The following is a 21,062-nucleotide window of genomic DNA, read 5'->3' on the forward strand; positions in this document are numbered from 1 at the left end:
TTTCACAAGTATTGGTAATGTTTTGTTCGACATATGGCATTAAAAGTATCCTAGACAAATTAAATGAAAAAGGGCGGAGCCACACCCATTTTGAAAATTTCTTTTTTTTTTTTGTATTTTGTTGCACCATACCATTACTGGAATTGAATATTAACATAATTTACTTATGTACTGAAAAGATATTAACTTTCCTTTTAAAATTTGACTTAAAAAAAATTTTTTTTTAAAGTGGGCGTGGTCGTTCTTCGATTTTGCTAATTTTTATTAAGCATACATATAGTAATAAGAGTAACGTTCCCGCCAAATTTCATTATGATATCTTCAACGACTGCCAAATTACAGCTTGCAAAACTTCTAAATTACCTTCTTTTAAAAGTGGGCGGTGCCACGCCCATTGTCCAAAGTGTTACTAGTTTTCTATTCTGTGTAACAAGTTCAACTCACATACCAAGTTTCATGGCTTTACCCGTTTTTGGTAATGAATTATCGCACTTTTTCGATTTTTCGAAATTTTCGATATCGAAAAAGTTGGCGTGGTTATAGTCCGATATCGTTCTTTTAAATAGCGATCTGAGATGAGTGCTCAGGAACCTACATACCAAATTTCATCAAGATGCCTCAAAATTTACTCAAGTTATCGCGTTAACGGACGGAGAGACATGGCTCAATCAATTTTTTTTTCGATACTGATGATTTTGATATATGGAAGTCTATATCTATCTCGATTCCTTTATACATGTACAACCAACCGTTATCCAATCAAAGTTAATACACTCTGTGAGCCCTGCTCAACTGAGTATAAAAATATGAAAGGTTAAGGTTTTTTGAAGTGGCGTATTATATACATAGTAGCGTAAATCTGATTGAGTAGGTAGTCCTAACTTGACTTTACTTTAGACTTGATTTCTTTAGGAAGTAGGGTGAGTCTAATTAAATCAGAGGCGCTTCAATAATTCAATAAACTTAATGAGGTTTCCTGAACACTATCGGGATGGGTAAAATATAACGCAATATTATCATCAGCACAACAGTCGTAGGGCAATGGTTAAAATGGTCAATTGAAATTATGACCATATAGAATGGCCAGAACGGTAAATTAAAATTGAATACAATGTCAAAGATATTGACATGACCATCCTGCTTTTCACAAATTGTCATAAGGTGAACTCCAATTCCTCAAGTGGTCATAGGCTTAGTTATTTTTTATTTTACAAATTTTTGAGTTACAGTCATGTTTTATTATTTTCGCTTTATTTTTGTTCAGTGAAAGGTTAGGTTAGGTTCAAATAGCCGGTCTATGAAGACCTCACATAGACTTAATGAGTCCGTTGTGTAACCAGACATTTTTCGTAGCGACCAAACTGTAAAACTCTATCAAAAATGATGACTTATGCAATAAAATAACTCCATCCTCTTGGCAAATACAAAACGCTTTCTGGGACCTATGACACTTGCTGCTTCTAGATCTGACAGCTGTATCATACCTGAGTGCACGAGCACAAAACGTGCTCGATAGTTTCCTCCTCCAATCCGCACTCCTTGCATCTGCTATCACTGACCAGGCCTAATTGGAAGGCATGTGATGCCATATGGTAAAGTCCAGTCAGAATGCCCGTCATGAGTCTACAGTCCTCTCCTTTTTGTAAGTCATGATCATCGAAACTTCAACTCACAATGTAGTGGGTCGTCTACGGAGCAAGCTTCGAAGGATGTGCCCTTTTTAGCTAGAAAGGTATTAAAGTAAATTGTTTTTGTTGCCATTCGAAGTGGTCATAACGTAAATTGATCTTTTAGCCGCTGACCTTATGTCTCTTGCCCTTTAAAATGACATATAATGAAGAGAGGTTCATCGGGATGAACTGGCATGAATTTCAGAATATATGCTGTTTTGTTCTAAACATTGGACATATTATTAAATATGTCCCAGTTTTTTCAGTCTTATTTAAACAAGCTTTTCTTCGTAGTACAACATATTTCGTCGAGTTCTAGTACTTTCTCTACAATTTGAGGCCTATAACCAAAACCTTATCAGACAAATCATTTCTGGGTATAAAATATGCAAAACTGTTGCATAATACTTGTAATGCAGTATAATGGGCAACATTAGTATTGCGTACCAACCAGTACATTCTTAGATGACTTTCACTTAAACCTTAGCTAACTTAAGTCGATTTAATTGATAGCTAGACTTTTGAACTTCTCTGAAAAACAAAAAATATTATATTAGTATATGCAGTCAAAGAAACTTGGAAATTATGACTGCAAGGAGTTACAAACATTTACCGAGAATTAGTTTGCAAGTATCATAAATAACTGCGTGTTTACTTATACTGACTTAAGCCCTTTTAGCTCTCAACTCTAGTTTTCTATTTCCATTTTGCATATTATCTCTTTCAAAAACGCAACTTCGTTACCTTGGCATAGCTCTTAATTAAAGCAAAGTCCAAGCATTATACTATTTCTATACATTTCATGTAGATATACCTACATGTGTATATATCGCTAATTTACTTCAATAGTGTCATAACTCAAAAACACGACTTTTGAGTTAATAACATATAAACGTACCCAATATCTTGATCTATGTTGTATAAAAAATTTTTTGTGATCAGTTAAAAATTTACCACGTGCTATAAAAATGAAAATATGCCTTTATATGCGCAACATATGGCAGTTAAAATCTTTGAATGGCTCTCCTGGAAAATAGTGTTTTTTGAGTTATGACACTATTGAAGTAAATGAGCGATATGTAGAAATAAACATTTGCCCTCCACCTCCCAAGGGCTGCTGTCATACAATGTTGAAAACAATGTATGTATGTAAGCATACTTCTCATTAAATTAAATCCACTTGAATGTATGTCTATTTCTATTGGACAACTCTTCTAGACAAGGGTTATCATTGTTTACATTCAGATTTTAGAACTATTTATACTTTTGTGCATACATATATAATAAATCATTAGACGCAGCAGCGTTGTTCTGCCTCAAGTGTGGTTTATCAGCCTAACTTTTAAGAAGTTTTTATCAGCTACTCTGCCTCCCTCTGTCAAGGCTGAGGAAATTCGATATTTGCCTTCTTCAGCTTTATTTCGAGCAAATGCTATTGAAGTTCATAAAACTATAACTGTAGTTTAGAATATCCATTTCTGAACGACATTGAATAATTCTGATTATCAATTGCAACTTTCTGAACTAAAACAAAAAATGGCGTATATGAGATATAGTAAAGACTAATACCGAGATCTAAAGGACGGTGAAGATTTTCGCTAAATTAAAATCACCGAGACCGTTTGTATTTTTCTCTGCCATGCTAAAAATGGCGGGTATTGTGGAATGGTTCAAGGTAATTTTCCATGGGAGCATACGACTGAATCCTGGAGAACTTCTCGTATTGTTTTCGTACCAAAGACGAGGACGATCACGCACAAATATTCCTAGGATTGAATCATGTACCCGAATCCTGCAGAATTGCTCGTGTTATTTACCTTCCAAAGAAAGGCTCAGTATCTTAATATTTTTGGTTTTGTTGTACAAATATGTTTGTGACGCCGAAATCAAGACGAAACAAAATGAAAATGTATACATACTTTCATACGTTTGTAGGCAATTCATTTCATCTAATTTAATAATTAGATGTGCTTAAATTCTTTTGCTGAAGATGGTTTTGACCGTTTCATTCACAGCAAACAAACAAATGAAATCCGTTTTGTTAATATCATATTTGCTTAAACAAATTAAGTGATATTAGGAAAACATCAACTACTTTTTTCACGTAAAATTAACAAAAATATTTCAAAAGTTTATAAAAAAGGCATCTACAAGGCATATGAATTTTCATTTAGAAGCTTTTGATGGCAGAAAAATACTCAGAGTGTTTGTCGCATTCCTTAAATTATGTGGATACTACAACTTTCAGTGCACAGGATCGTATATTTCTAACAATTAAACCGATATCCTTGACCATGCCATGGACGGCCAAGTATCATACTTTATGTTTTTCCGCCTCCCGGATTTGACATATATACTCTCAGGATCTAATCTCAAAGTTAAATGTAAAAACATAGTAGAAGTTGACTTTAATCCTATTTGCCAAACCTAACTATTTTCTATTTTTTAGACAGTTTAAATATATCGAAGGTCTTCTTCCCGTTGATCCTGAGGAACAGAAAGCGAACATCCTTACACGCCACAATCAGCAATTGAAAGTGACTGAAGAAAAATTTACACCCAAAATAGAGATGAGATACAAATATCTAATAAAAAGCGTAAGTATTGAAGGCAGTTTTCCTTAACTTATCATGTGTACATGTTTCAGGTGAATTAAGGGTAAACATGAATTCTTCGAAAAATATTGGCCAACATTTAAAAAAAAAACAAGTAAGGACGGGATTGTCTTCGGCTGTGCCGGAGACTTCATACCTTTCATGAATGGGGCTGAACAATAATCTTATCCCATTCGTAATATCCAAATAATCGGCTATTTAAGATAAGAAATATATAGTGAACAGACGTACATACCTAAGCGATTTTTAAGATAATTATAAAAATAAAATATTAAAAAAAAAATGTAAGTCAAACGGTTTTATTGAAAACAATACTTACATGAAGTAATAATAATACTAAAAGCTAGAAAATAATTAGGTGGGTCCTAGGTACTAGTCATAACACTCCTCATCAATCTACTTCGTTGATCAAACAATTAAATAAAAGCGTTGGGCGCGTGAAATTTCTAAAAATGTGAGGCGTAGCATAACCTGATTAAGGTTCAGTTGGTCTTACTTATGATTATCAATAGAAATTTTACGAGTCCAACGCTTTTACGTAGTTGTCTGATGAACGCCCTAGATTGATGAGGAGTGTGATGACTAGTATCTAGGAGCTACCTAAATATTTTCAAGCTTTAAGTATTATTATTACTTCATGTAAGTATAGTTTTCAATAAAACCGTTTAACTTAAACATTTTTTTTAATTATTTTAGTTTTAAGTTTTTACTCTTTATTTAATTGTCCATTATTTCTCATTCTATTTAGTTCATTTAGTGACTCATTATTACAGGGACTGTTTCTTTGCAATTTTTTACAATCTAAGTCCGCAATACATAATCCTTCCAAAGACTTTACTCGACTCTGCGCCACGTATGCTTGTCCTTCCTCGAACTCCAAAATATTTTGATGTTACTTATACCGGACTGTATGTAATATTTGATCCAAATATGAGCCAAATCGGACATCATAGGTCGCTTTCTATTCATGTAGGTATTATGTGTTCCAAATATGAGCCAAATCGGTACACAAATACGATTTTTTGATATATTTCGATCCATGTGCCACCTATCGAAGTTTTTTTCATATTATTGCATTGTTATCGGGTTCTGAGCTATATTCCAAGTTCCAAGCTTGTAGCTTATCGGGAAGTTACTTAAATTTTAATTACAAAATTCGTTCACAACAGCCGTGCAGCAGTGCAGCCGGCCTGTCAAGTCAAGCTAAATAAAAAGCGTTTAAGAAATAGATAGGTAGTTTGTATGAGGATGCAAAGTTTCACGTTTTTTGTGGTCTGCATGTAAAAACTATGACCACGAATCACTTATTTCTACAATATATGACGTAAGCCTAAGTTTTTGATGAAATTTGATGCTTCTTGCCGTAAAAAAGGGGGCGAAATTACAGTTTATATGGGGTATACATTAAACATACCACCAATCTCTATGATTTTTTAAGTCAACAATATATGCTATATATACAACCGATCTCATCCATTTTTTCAGACAATGTGCAATATACGAAAGCATATGATAAATTTTGAAGCTTCAATCTGATAAACTGAGGAAGATATGACAAATATCCTCTTTTTCTGAAAAATCGGTTGTATGGGGGATATATTCTATAGTGGTTCGATCCGGCCGGTTCCGACAAATGTCTACGCGGACACCTAAATACAACCGCTCACGACATTTTATCAAGATATCTCAAAAATTGAGAGACTAGTTTGCACACAAACAGAGGGACGGACAGACAGACATAGCTAAATCAACCCAGCTCCTCATCCTGATCATTTCGGTATATTAATTGCTGGGTCTATCTATTTTCCTTTAAGGACTTACAATTTTGGGATTCGTGACGAAGTTAATATACCATTTCATTTTCATGAAAGTTATAAAAAAAACAAACAGCAGCGAACAGAAATAGAGCCGTGAAAATTTTTTTCAAATTTCGCCAATTAAGTTCCTCTTTCCCCATTTTCGACATTTTAAAAAAATCATATATAAATTGTGTAACTTAAGGTATGCAACCTATCTCGAAAACGTTTTAGAACAATTTCGGAAATTCGAGAAAATTTTCGATTATTTCGAACTTTGTATTTGGTGATATCTAAATATTTTTAAGTATTCAGTTTTGTAGTTTAATTAATTTCAATTTAAAAAATTACAATTATTAGCTCTCTTAAAATTCGTATAAATTTTTGAAGGCCTTTTTAAATGTTCAAGGATTATTGGTTCGAATTTGGGCTTAAGGCCTATAACAATAATTCTATGATAATTATTTATCAATAGGACCGATAAAAACTAAAACAGTTTAAGAAAATCCAAGTAAAGTTTTATTGAATTTTTTCGAAAACGTTTTTGAGATAGAAAATAAAAAACAAATAAAGTAATTGATGAAATTTGATAAAATTTTCCACTGCTATTTTTCTGTTCGCTGTTGTATGTATATACAGTAATATGGCCCTTGTAAATAACTTTTCGTGTCTCTCCCCGCCATATGTCAGAAATATCATATATAATGTCGTTCCCCATTGCACTCGGTTAAATGGTCTCGCATAGAGATTTAAGATTAGATTTTTCTATGGAGATTCAAAGAAATAATTTTTTTTATCTTATACCGAAAATGGATTATAGGTACTAAATAAATGAAAAATTTGTATTAATTTTTTTGAAGAATGAAGGAAACCAGCTAAAAATTAAAATAATATTGGGAAAATTCAGCACATACTATTTGCGAAAATTAAACAGAGCCTTGCCCTACGGCATTTATATTGTGGTAAGAAAAAAATTAACAAGATTAGCTTGTTTTAATTGCACCACTTGAGGGCACTGCGCTGCAACAACGTTCAAAAAAAAAAAAAGACACAAATTAAATAAAAAACAAGTAAGGAAGGTTAAGTTCGGGTGTAACCGAACATTACATACTCAGTTGAGAGCTATGGTGACAACACAAGGGCATAGCGGAACGATACAAGGTGGCAGCATGGTGACATACCTACAAACATAAATAAAAATTCCATGTACTTTGTTTTTGTAAATTCGATGGATAAATGTCAAAATCGTACTGCGCCGGAAGTTGATACATCAAATCAAATAAAAAAAGTTTATAATCAGCTGTTCCATGCTGCCACCTTGTATCGTTGCGCCATGCACAAGGGAAAATAACCATGTAGGAAAATGAACCTGGGTAACCCTGGAATGTGTTTGTATGACATGTGTATCAAATGAAAGGCATTAAAGAGTATTTTATGAGAGAGTGGGCCATAGTTCTATAGGTGGACGATTTAGGGATACCGCCATAAAGGTGGATCAGGGTAAAGATTTTTATTTATTTTTTTTTTTTATTCTTTTTTCTACATATATCACATAACGGCACTCATCCTGTTCGATATTTGTGTTAATTGTTTATTTCTTCTCACTAGTGTTAACAGATGTACCGCACAAATGTTGAGAGTAGATAGATGATTTGCTGAAGTCGGTAGATAGTTTGTAATTGGTTCAGGCTACTAAAACAAATTGTCATTGGTAACACGTCACTTAATTGCACTTCTATTTGCGGTATTGTATTAGTCAGTAGATCTCCGATACGTAATGCGCCACATTCAATAATTGTATCAAATAAAGATATAGGTTCGTTGGTAGGATCGCCAGTATATCAACATTCAGGTTGATATTATAGAAATCTTTTATTTTCGGTTAGAAATATAAAATTTATTTTTATTTATTTTTTGAGTTTAAATATTTTCAAAACTAATTAGAATTTCCTTTTTTTGAAGTTATTCAAAAATTTTAAGTTAACATGAAAATTCAATTAAAAATTATTTTAAAAATTAAAGTAAAGAATACAAAGTAGTTAACACTATAGCATTCCCTATGTGCCACGTCGGAATAAACTTTTTCATATAGGTGAGGTCAAAGCAAATTGATGCATGACAGTAACATCGCGAAAATCACTCAGGATGTTTGTAAATATAAAGGAACTGCAGACTTAGCAACTAAAACTTATTTCACCTTACTCATTCACATACAACATTCCGCGAAGTACTGTTATAAACATTTTCACTATATAAGAAAAATACTTCCTAAAATGCATTTTTTAATTGTGAAAAACGTAGGAAAAGTGCCAAGGAGGGGAAAAAAGACGTGCAATCGTCTCATCATGCATAGGATTGTGTTGAACGCATCTATATGAAAAATTAGATTGTGGCGCGGCTACAAATGCTCGGAAAGTATTTTTGATGTTACAATAACAACATCATAAACCTGTGCCTTTTTATAAGCGACCGTTGCGTATTGGCAAACTTTTGGCAATTTAAATTTAATCTATGGTATCCCAACATAAAAATTTTAGAAGCTTACACAAATGCAAATAAATTATCCCTTAATTTTAAGCTTCTCTTCAACAATACACCACAAATTTAACTCGTCGCTTATGCCACAGTAGTTAAATTGGCATGCAGGAGCAATATTCTGTTTTAATAAACCTCTAACAGTATTTAAGTATACTAAACTTTATATTTATAAGCACATATACACTTCAAACCATACAATTGAAGCATGAATTTAAAATGGCAGCAAAATTTAAAATTTTAATTTGTTTGCAAGAAAAAAAACAAAACCAAAAACTAAATATTAATATATATATTTTTTTTTAAATAAAATAAAGAAAGGAAAAAAATTATAAAAGCCACTTTCCACGCATCGACACCTCGGCAACCTGACTATGATTAAATGAAGTGCATTTCGAGCTGTTGATTTTCGGTTCCTTTTTTGTTTGTTTTGTTTATATTGCTCGTAAAATTGTTTATGAGCTAATATAAAAGAAATTAACTTCACGTCTGGTAGATATTACATATAAGTTTAAAATTTCAGTGTTCTTTAAATAGCAGCAGGATTCGTGGAATATACATACATAAATACTTTATATATGGCGTCCACCGTGGTGTGATGGTAGCGTGCTCCGCCTATCACACCGTATGCCCTGGGTTCAACTCCCGGGCAAAGCAACATCAAAATTTTAGAAATAAGATTTTTCAATTAGAAGAAAATTTTTTTCTAAGCGGGGTCGCCCCTCGGCAGTGTCTGGCAAGCGCTCCGATTGTATTTCTGCCATGAAAAGCTCTCAGTGAAAACTCATCTGCCTTGCAGATGCCGTTCGGAGTCGGCATAAAACATGTAGGTCCCGTCCGGCCAATTTGTAGGGAAAATCAAGAGGAGCACGACGCAACTTGGAAGAGAAGCTCGGCCTTAGATCTCTTCGGAGGTTATCGCGCCTTACATTTATTTTTTATTTATACAATATAAAAATCTCTGTAGATATATATACACAAAAGCGTATAAATGGTATAAATTTTATTATAAAGTAACTTCAGTGTAGCTAGACTTGACTAAATTTTTTTGGACATCTACAAAGCTCTTATTGATATTAGCAAAAAATATTACAAAATTTAGGCGGCGTTGGCTATCGGGACATGTTTCTGAATTTCACTTCTTCACAAGCATGGCTTTCTCGGTGCTGAGCTTTGAATTCTATAGTACACCTGCATTCATACTGGTGTTTTATTGCCATTTGTATGCCCCCTGCTGCACGCCTTTTAAATTGTCTCAGCCTTTTGCTTGTTTTGCTGCTATTCCTTATATACCACACGCTGGTATATATGTATATACATTAGGCTGGGTCGATTTGTATGGACGAAAGTTAACCGAAATCGCGCCATCGATTTTTCGATAGGATTTGGGCTCAAAAAAGGTACACTACGCATACATAAAAAAAATAATTTTCAAGCCTGCGAAATGTCATTTTTTTGACTTTTTTTCGACTTTGTTAAGGATTTTTCATGACCTACTAAAAAAATTTTCTATGCATACCCTGTGCGAAAAATATTTCTTATTATTATATTTTTTTTTTTTCAAAAAACTGTTATCGACAACGTTTTAAGCGGACATTTTTGTAGGACAGGGTATACATGCAAATTTTACAATCAAATGAAAATTTTTTTAGTAGGTCATGAAAAAAACCTTAAAAATCAAGGTCGAAAAAAGTCAAAAAAATGAAATTTCGCAAAATTATTTTTTGGATATGCGTAGTGGAACTTTTTTTCCTCATCCCAAATCCTATCGAAAAATCGATGGCGCGATATCGGTTAATTAATCGACCCAGTCTAATATACATACCATATGTTTTTTTAGTACCCTATAATGTGGAATACTTTTCGGCGCATTCAGCAGCGCTTGATCAGTGAAAGTTTTTTATACACATTTTATTCTTCTAAAACGATGATAAAAACATGCAACTTTGCTTAAATTTTTTTATTACAGAAAGTGCCGAAGATCATATAATCTTATAAATTTTATACATATACAGTTGCGAACAGGAAACTAACAGTGCCAATTTTTATCAAAATTCTCCTCTTCTTATTTCCTATAATATAGGAAAAATTTGCATGAAGTGAAGTGTATAAGAATATACAAACCAATCTAAAACGTTTTCAAACTTTTTCGACTTCCAAAATTCGATAAAATTTTACAAAAAATTTCGAATTTTTTAATTGGAATTTTTAGAATTTCAATATGAATTTTTGAGAAATCTATAACTTTTGCTGTATTAAAGTAAATTTGAAAAAACTACAAAACTGTATACAAAACAAAAAATTCTTGATCCTGAAATAAAAATTTTGAAATTTCCCTAAAATTTTATCGAAATTTCGAATTTTTTATCGATCATGGCTTAAGCTCAAGACCTCAACAGTAATAAAAATTTAAGTAAGATATATGTAGATATAGATATAGATATAAGAAAGATACTGATAAAGACAACTAGCATACCTCGCTTTATAGATCCATATCAGGAGCTGCGAAACTCGTTCATCAGTTACGTTGCGTTGGGTCCGCTGTTCCATTCAGCTTTGCAACAATCTATCGCAGTTGTCTTAAAAACTTCTTATTTTCTATTCTTATTAAAAAATTTTTTCAACTAAGGTAAAATTACATATTGTAACGAATTTTGCTTGCAAATCTTCTTATTTGCAACCCTCAGCTAAGTTCGAATCACTAAACTGTTGAATAAATAACTCCAATATGTAATAATGCAAAATGGCCTTTATTAAAGTACTTCACAATAACAGTCAAACTGTGCAACGAATAGCTTGCTTAATAACCAAACTGATTGATAGCTCAAATGAAACTCTACTAGTGCCCGCCAGATTGCGTGCTTAATCAATAACTGCTTGATAGCTCAAATCAAACTGAATTCCAGCGCCTCTACATTTGCTGCCTTTTTTCCTCTCTGATTTCAACGTTCGCATCTTCTAGGCGCTTCCATTTCCAGAATCTACTAGTTGCCATCAGCTCCCAAACTTCTCAGTTGTAACTACAATTGCACGATTTTATAGCTTCTCTCATTGCATACTTTTAGGAGTATCCCAGTATTCCAGGAGTATCGCTGCTAGTATACGTACATGGTACATATGTGAGACATATGTGTTTCGTTTATGTAGATACATAATGATTGAATTATTGATGTGAATTCACGTCACTTCTCAGCATCGGCTTAGAGATAGCAGCACCCTTTAGTTTTGCTAATATTCGTAACACTGCCCTCCACCTAAGTCTGATCGTCCCGATCAGACAAATCTCTCGATCTAAACGCCGCTAGCATCTCCAAATGTACCACTCTTCTACTCCGTGGTTTCCCAGTGGTTTGTATGCGGTAGATGGTATCACTGATCTTCTTCACAACTTTGTACGGGCCTTCCCAACTGCACCGAATATAGGATGGAACACCTTTCCGCCGGTGAGGGTTGTATAACAGTACCAAATCTCCCTCCAAGAAACCTTCCGAATTTTTGTTCTCATTGTACCTGCGTTTCATCTTACTACTCATTATTTTTGATCGTTCCATTGCACTCTGTTGTTTGGCTAATGAACTTCTTCGCAGAGCTTCCACTTGACGGATAGACTTTGCATCATCATTATCATCTGGACGTTTCACAACAGTAGTGCCCGTTGGCTTGAAACCATCCTTGCATTCTTTCTGAAAAATTCTTTCAGTCGTTTTAGTGCATCCATTACGGTTTGTCGATGCCGGTCTTTTTCTCGCAGGTACTTTTACTTTCGCTTTTTTGTCCCATTCGATCCATCAAACTTTTCTTTGACTTTCGTAGCCTTTGTCGAGTCTTCTCCACCATTACTCGATTACTACGGAACCCTTTCTCCAACTTCAAGTTAAGTGGTATATCTTGGTTCTCGTAACGCATAACCCTTCTCTGCATATCGATCTTGATGTCATGGTCAACCAAGAAGTCCACTCCCAATATGACTTCTTCAACGATCTTCGCCACAACGAATTTGTGTAGAACCGTGACCTTTCCAATCAAGACTTCACGTATCACTTCTCCCTGGAGTTGGTTATACTCGCCAGTGACCGTACGCAACCTTGCTCCGGGTAAGGCTTTTACTCTCCTGTTAACCAAGTCAGATCGGATCAAGGAAGGAGATGCGCCCGTATCTACAGTCAATACACGTTCTTTGCCATCCACATTCCCTCTGACGGTAAGACTGCTCGATTTTCTACCAATTTGCGACACAGATATCACAGGACGTTCAATAGCTGGGGCAAGTTTTCGTTCTTTACAACTGACACACTCTTGCTCATCTCCTCCAGCTTTACGTTTACGGCCACCCACATTGTTGGAACTATTAGGACCAAGATCGCAATGACGTACAATGTGACCGGACTTCCCGCATTTGAAGCATTTGATAACTTTTTCAATCCGCTTTTGCGATCCTTTCAGTGCTTCCAATATTACGTCTACCCACTCTGGCCTTTCTAATTCCACACGGCGTGCTTTGAAAACTGGCTTACACAGAAGCGACGCTGTTTCCTAAATCAGAGCTTGCGACACCGTTTCTGCGAATGTTGGCTTTGGGTTTGCCTATGTAGCTCGCTTTGTTTCGACGTCCCGTATGCCATTTATAAAGCTCTGAATCTTTACCGTTTCAGTTTATTCCACGGATGCGTCCGCATTCGCTAAATGTGCTAGCCTTTCAATATCCGACGCAAACTCTTGCACTGTTTCACCAAGCCTCCGGAAGCGGTTCAGCAACTCCATTTGGTATATCTGTCTCCTATGCACAGGTCCGTATCGTCTCTCTAGAGCGCCCATCAATGCTTCATAACAGTTCCGTTCGCCCTCTGGAATGGTTTGTAAAATCTCAGCCGCAGGCATTTCAACGCCATGAACAGTGCGGCAACTTTATCTTCCGCACTCCAGTTGTTCACTGCTGCGGTCTTCTCAAACTGAATCTTAAACACCTGGAAAGGAACAGAGCCGTCGAAAGATGGTGTTTTTACCTTTGGACTACTCGTTGAAACTGCTGGGCGATTTAGTTGCAACTGCTCGATACGTCCTCTCAAAGCATCCACCTCGGCCTCGATTTTTTCCTCAAACTGTAAAATTTTTGTATCCTGGGCCTCCATCTTCGATGTTACCCTTATCTCCTGTGCATCCAGCTGCGAGGATATGCGTGCCTCCTGTGCTTTCAACTGCTCAGCCAACTGAGATGTCATATATGTATTTTGCTCTTCCCGTTGGGATGTCATATATGTTTTCTGTTCTTCCAGTTGGGATGACATATTGGTGGATATTTGTGATGACATTTCGGACATTTGTGCCGATATTGCAGCCAATATCATGTTCAGGTCTGTGTTCGCTATTGCCTGCAGTGTTTCTTCCATTTTTGTTATTTCCTCGCCACCAGGATGAAAGTCACACTCTTCCACATCAATTCCTTCTGCTTCCATTGCCTCTCGTAGCCGTGCCTGAAGTTCAAGTTTAACGCCGCTTGTATTCAATCCACGGCTCTCCAACTCCTTCAGTTGCTGGATCTTCAATTCACTGAACTTTGCCATGTCCTTGTTGTCCTCTGGAATTTATTCAACAATTCCTCTTCTGACACCAATTGTAACGAATTTTGCTTGCAAATCTTTTTATTTGCAACCCTCTGCTAAGTTCGAATCACTAAACTGTTGAATAAATAACTCCAATATGTAATAATGCAAAATGGCCTTTATTAAAGTACTTCGCAATAACACTCAAACTGTGCAACGAGTAGCTTGCTTAATAACCAAACTGATTGATAGCTCAAACGAAACTCTAATATTGCCCGCCAGATTGCGTGCTTAATCAATAACTGCTTGATAGCTCAAATCAAACTAAATTCCAGCGCCTCTACATTTGGTGCCTTTTATACTCTCTGATTTCAACGTTCGCATCTTCTAGGCGCTTCCAGAATCTACTAGTTGCCATCAGCTCTCAAACTTCTCAGCTGTAACTACAATTGCACGATTTTATAGCTTCTCTCATTGCATACTTTCAGGAGTATCTCAGATATATGCATGTATTTGTGCATTGACTCTCCGTGCTCGTATACGTACATGGTACAAATGTGTAGACGCAATTATTGTTTCGTTTATGTAGATACATAATGATTGAATTATTGATGTGAATTCACGTCACTGCGTAGCATCGGCTTAGAGATAGCAGCACCCCTTAATTTTGCTAATATTCACAACAATATATCATTACAATAAAAATGAAAACTTTTATCAAACTTCGCGGCTCGAATCTCGGTGAAACCTTTGATATTATTACGAAATTGCCTGATGATGATTACGTTGGCGGTTTTCAAAATGGTGCCATTGCATATCTCTTAGAAAAACATAATAATTGAATATTTAATTATTATAGGCCGGTGTTAAGCTCATGAATTCTTAAAAATAACTAATCTATTAAGTTTTTCTTTTTTATTTTTGAAAACTGAAGAAAAAACTTCCATGATTTTGCAAACCCATTTAAATTTTTTTTTTTTTTTTATTTTATTTACAAAAATTTTGGAAATTTTTTGAAATTCAAAAAAATTTCGATTTTTTATTAAGAGTTTCCCGCATTTTTATTTTTATATTTTTGGTTTAATTGTGCAACAAAACTGCATACTCAAATAACTTCAAAAAATTCTTAATAAATTCTTTAAATTCTAAGTAGTGTTTCCAATTTTCGAAATTTTTCAAAAACGTTTTTGGTATTGGATTGCCTAGCTTCCGTTACATAATTCATAGACATTTTTTCTTAAATTACAAAAATTCAAAGAAATGATTTTTGGCGAAATCTTTTAAAATTTGCCACTGCTATTTAAGTGCTCGCAGCTGTATGAAAAATATTCTAAATTACAATAAATCTATTTTATGAATTTTCTTTTCAGATCAGCGCATTAAGTTTGGAAACATTCCCATCGCATTTGATAAAAAAAGTTTGGCCAAAAATCGATCCACGGATTACATTTTTACTAGATATACATAAATTTATACTGCGAGAAGAGGTGAGGTCATAGAAAGTGGTCAAATTGAATTATGTTTAATTATCCTTACACTCTGCGGTCTTCTGAGTTGGTATAATATTTTCCGTTAGGCTTGAGTATCAACTACAAATTCGGTTGAATTCGCCTTGCTAGGGACTAACACAGATTGCGACATATTTCGAAATCATCAAAATTCGCCACGGAACCTGACATAAAATTCGATAGCCGGCTTCGAACTAAATAGGAAATTCGCCTTCGCATTAGCAATTAAATTTGTTTTGAATTCGTTTTAAAATCGTACGGGTGGAAATGCTGTGCCGAATATTCATTAAAAAGTCAGAGATCTATACACGCACATGAAACTGTTACACTTGAACATAACAACCACCCTAATATAAACTTATGGATGTAAAGATATATTTGTATGTCAAAAATATTTAGCATGCTTGTAAACATCTCATCACCCACAATTTATCGATAACACGTGCATATGCAATTTCTGCACTCACATAAATTCTAATAACCATCTACATACAAAGTTTTGTTTTCTACGAAACAGAAACTTTGGCCAGAAATTTATCCTGAAGTCATTTTATTGGATTATCTCTTCAATGGTGAACGACAAATTAGTGCAACTGTTGCTGTCCTAATAATATCATGCATCATAGATCTGCAAGAGGATTTTCGTTATTACGTAAAACGTGGCTTTCTACGCTATCTACTTAAGTAAGTAAATTACAACACATTGACTTTGTATGTATGTAAGTGCTTATGTACGTGTAATAACGAAAAGAGCACTGACACAATAAATAAAATGAGTTTACAAACTATTTCATTAAAGCGTGTCGACACGTTAAGCCATATGAAATGACAAAAATAGACTTGATTACAAAAAGTATTCATTGCTATTCCAGAGTTGGGCAATTTTCTATAAAATATCTATAAATATTATCTGAATAGATGCGTAAGACGAAAAGACAATGGATAGGCATTTTTTCGGACGATTTTGGGACACCCTCTGTCTATAATGTTGTCCAGCAGCAGACAAATATTAAATTTTGAGTATCTGTATCGATTAGGTGTAGAGCATTTAGTATTTTGGTGATGTAGCTTTCTGAAACGGAAGACTAAGTACTTCTTGTCCACTGACTACTTTCTCGATGTTTTAAACATTGTGGTCTCAAAGGCTTTACATTAGTGAGTACCTTTTAAATATTGGGTACTTTTTTCTTAGCTAGTACTTTTTAAACACCGGATATTTTATACTAAATTAGTACTTTTTACTAGTAAGTGCTTCTTATACTTACTTAGTACTTTTATTTATTGGCTACTTTATTGTAATTTGAGTTGTTGAGTAGTTTGTACTAAACTAGTACCTCTTTCAGTTACTGAGTACTTAATACTATACTAGCACTTTTAACAACATAGTACTCGTTAAACAAACTAAGTACATTTTATGTATTTAATAACTTATAGTATATTTGCAATTCTAAGATACTGGGTACTTTGTAATAATTTAGTACTTTTAACATACTTATAATAGCTTAATATTTTTAACTTTACCACTTTGTAGTAAAGAGTACTATTTATATACTGAGTACTTTATTGTGACTTGGTACTTTTTAGGTACAGCGTACTTTAAAGTGAACTTAGATTTTTTATATAATAAGTACATTTAGGATACTGAGTACGTTATAGTAACAGTACTTTCTAGCTAATAAGTACTTTATATTCACTGGTACTTTATACATACTGAATGCTTTACACTAACTTAGTACTTTTTATACTGCGCACTTTTTAAATGCCGAGTACTTTAGATTTACTAAGTACTTTTTTGGTACTAAACACTTTATAGATTTTATTATTATTACTTTTTATAAAATGAGTACTTTAAAGATACTTTGTACTTTTTACATACTGAGTTCTTTATACTAACTCAATACTTTTTTATACTTCGCGTGCTTTGCACACAGAGTATATTAACTTTGATTGGATAACGGTTGGTTGTACAGGTGTAAAGGAAAGAGATAGAATAGACTTCCATATATCAAAATCATCAGTATCGAAAAAAAAATTGATTGAGCCATGTCCGGCCGTCCGTCCGTCTGCCCGTTAACACGATAACTTGAGTAAATATTGAGGTATCTTCACCAAATTTGGTACACGAGCTTACCTGGACCCAGAATAGATTGGTATTGAAAATGAGCAAAATCGGATGATAACCACGCCCACTTTTTATATATATAACATTTTGGAAAACACAAAAAACCTGATTATTTAGTAAATAATAACTTCGAATGCTGAAATTTTACGTGTGGACTGATATTGTGACTTGATAAAAATTTGATAAAAAATTTTAAAATGGACGTGGCACCGCCCACTTGTGATAAAATCAATTTTACTAATATTATTAATTATAAATCAAAAATCGCTAAACCTATCGTAACAAAATTCGGCAGAGAGGTTGCCTTTAATATAAGGAATCCTTTGATGGAAAATTTAAGAAATCGGTTAAGGACCACGCCCACTTTTATATAAAAGATTTTTAAAAGGATCGTGGACGAATAAAATAAGCTATATCTTTGCAAAAAGAGCTTTAATTCAATGTTAATTCATTTCCCAAGTGTATTTGTAACACTGAATCCGAAAAAGTTCAAACTTTAAAAAATGGGCGTGGCACCACCTTTTTATGACTAAGGTGTTTCGGGAGTCATAACTCGAAGAAAAATTTACATATCATTTACATGTTATGTGGAAAAGTAATTTATCTGGAATGAAATGTGCTATTGAAGCTCACGCTGAGTATATAATGTTCGGTTACACCCGAACTTAGACACCTTTACTTGTTATAAATAAGTACTTTAAAGTAACTTAGTATTTTAAGACACTGAGCACTTTATAGTAACAGCACTGTTTAACTACTGAGTACTTTATATTAAATGAGCACGTTTAATATACTGGGAACTTCATACTTACTAAGTATTTTCTATACTGCGCACTTTTCAAATGCCAAGAACTTTATATTTACTAAATACTTTTTAAGTAACAAGCACTTTATAGATTTGAATACATTAGAGTACTCAGAATTGAGACGACGTAGAACTTTCATATAATCTTTAAAAATTTCTTAGACAATGAGAGAAATGTATTTTTTTCCACTCAATCACTTTGCAAAGAACGGCCATCCCTGGTGCAAGCATACACCATACACTCATCTTTTAAACCTTTATACGTATGTATATGTGGCATGCACTATAATTTGAACTTATGCCAAATGACCAATAAGTTGGCCAACAAAATATGTAAAAGTTTTAGTACTTTAATTAGCCACTGAAAGTACTCACCCACTGACAGTTGACTTACTTAAGTTATTTGCGCTCATTTTCGTGCTTCTGTTTTTATTTTCCGCTTTACTATTCTTTATATTTCTCTGCTTTCTTATAGATCGCCTTTGGAGCGTAAACGCTTACAATTGGAAATGGAACCACCAGATTTTCCACAATTACTAATACGTGGCCCAGTGCCATTTAAAGTGAATGTAACATTGGCAAGAAATCGCATTGACCAACTTTTAATGATAACACATCCAATTATAAGAGCACTCAATCAACTGTGGCATCAGTTGTAAGTATCTAAATAATTGCTTTGTACAAACTTAAATGCAGTTGCAGTTGGTGATCAAAAAATTTGATTTTTTAGTGTATAAAGCAGGGGTAATATGAGCATGGATTGCTACCAATGAGAGCAGTCCTCAGGAGGATATGCGTTTGGTACAATTTAATTCTGGCATCTTTTTATATTAGGATGATCTGCGTACTTTCTCCCCAATTTGCTTATTTCTTATCTAAAACGTTTCCAGTTCAAGGCTGCAGTTATTAGGGGCGGCAGAGTTGCCAGATTTCGGGGCACCAATTAAGCAGGATCTAGAAAACTGCTAGTATTTTCCAAGAGGACGGAGTTATTCTATAACATATGTCCTGGCACATGCGCCAAAGTTTCACATGAGTCAAACTTTTTCCATAGTTTATTTCTTGTCCAATAATTTGTTGCTGAGTGGAATATCACACTATCTCGGCTGCATTTTAATTAAAGGACAAATCAACCCCTCATTTACTTTCAAAAACGCCTTATCCTAGTATTTCATTGAATAACACCCTATCAATGAAGTTTTTTCAATTAGAATAAAATTTTTCTAAGCGGCGTCGCCCCTCGGCAGTATTTGGCAAGCACTTCTAGTGTATTTCAGTCATGAAAAACTTCTCAGTGAAATATCATCTGCCTTGCAGATGCCGTTCGGGTTTGACATTAAACAAGTAGGTCCCGTCCCGCCAATTGGTGGGAAAAACTATAAGGAGCACTACGCAAATTGGCAGAGAAGCTCACCCTAAAATTGCTCGGGTCTTGTCCCGCCTTATATTTATTTTTTTAACACCCTTTTTTAGAATTCAGTTCATTAAGTTCTTATCCCAGATTTTGTCCCCAAAACTATCTAAACATAAATTTGATACGTATGAGCTAAGATAGGGCACTTATGAAGAAAACATCGGAGATATTGCGGATTGCAACTGAATTCTGAGATTAGTGATATTCTGCTGATTATGATAACAAAGGTGAATCTGTATGAGGTAATAATAAACCGAAATCAATCCAATTTTCTGTACACAAGGATGTAAAATCAATATACGATTTTTTTCAGGAAAATCGCGAGAGCAAACAATCAGCTGATGTATGTGCCCATCTTGTACTGAATTCGAAAATCAAGAGGGCGATAAAGCGAAAACGAAAATGGGATTCGCACTAGAATTTTGGTTAGATTCGAAAATGAGTTTGAATGGATCTGAGTTGCAAGTCGTCGAAGCAAACCTTCGGAAAATGTTTATAGAATTCTCTAACGAATTTTTGTCCGTTTTTTAAAAAGTTGAGGATGAGTTAATATTTGTTGTCGAAATTCTGGAAACATATTGAGGGAATAGAATTTACTGGCGAAATTGATGAAAGATTTTAGGGTAAATGAAAGCCCTTCTCTCGATGATTTTATCTTCATTTCTACCCTAGAATTTGAAACCTTCGGATCAAAAGGACCGAAGTTGCATAAGTTAGTGATACTGCTCACAGGAAAATTCATACCAACAATTGATGATCTCACGGAAACAAAATTTTGCCGCATTTCGCACTTAGCGTGGCACGGAGGGATGGTGTGTATTCCATAAAAAGGAGGTATATCACTGGAAACCAGAAACTCCATCTTGCAGCTTGCTAAAACTGCACATCACAATGAGAATTGTCTCTTATGAAACCAAATATCTTCACATAATTCTCGAATATAAGTTAAGCTAGAAAAAATTATGAGGAATTTAGACTGCATTCGTGGAAGGATCGAAGGCGGGCCCTGACAGTGGTACATAATGGAAAAAATAATTCTTATGGGCTGTGCCTGAGG

General features: G+C 34.4%; 1 protein-coding gene across 1 annotated transcript in view; it reads left to right on the top strand.

The window, feature by feature from the left end:
* The window catches only part of Dnah3 (dynein heavy chain 3, axonemal), a 457,577-nt gene that overhangs the window by 19,279 nt on the left and 417,236 nt on the right, over window positions 1–21,062 (top strand). Inside the window, exons 8-11 of the mRNA XM_067756774.1 lie at window positions 4,120–4,267; window positions 15,527–15,643; window positions 16,182–16,348; window positions 19,067–19,246. Coding sequence (XP_067612875.1) covers window positions 4,120–4,267; window positions 15,527–15,643; window positions 16,182–16,348; window positions 19,067–19,246 — 612 coding nt within the window. The remainder of the gene's footprint in view (window positions 1–4,119; window positions 4,268–15,526; window positions 15,644–16,181; window positions 16,349–19,066; window positions 19,247–21,062) is intronic.

The sequence above is a fragment of the Eurosta solidaginis genome, chromosome 5, assembly GCF_040869045.1.
Source record: "Eurosta solidaginis isolate ZX-2024a chromosome 5, ASM4086904v1, whole genome shotgun sequence".
Lineage (NCBI taxonomy): Eukaryota > Metazoa > Arthropoda > Insecta > Diptera > Tephritidae > Eurosta > Eurosta solidaginis.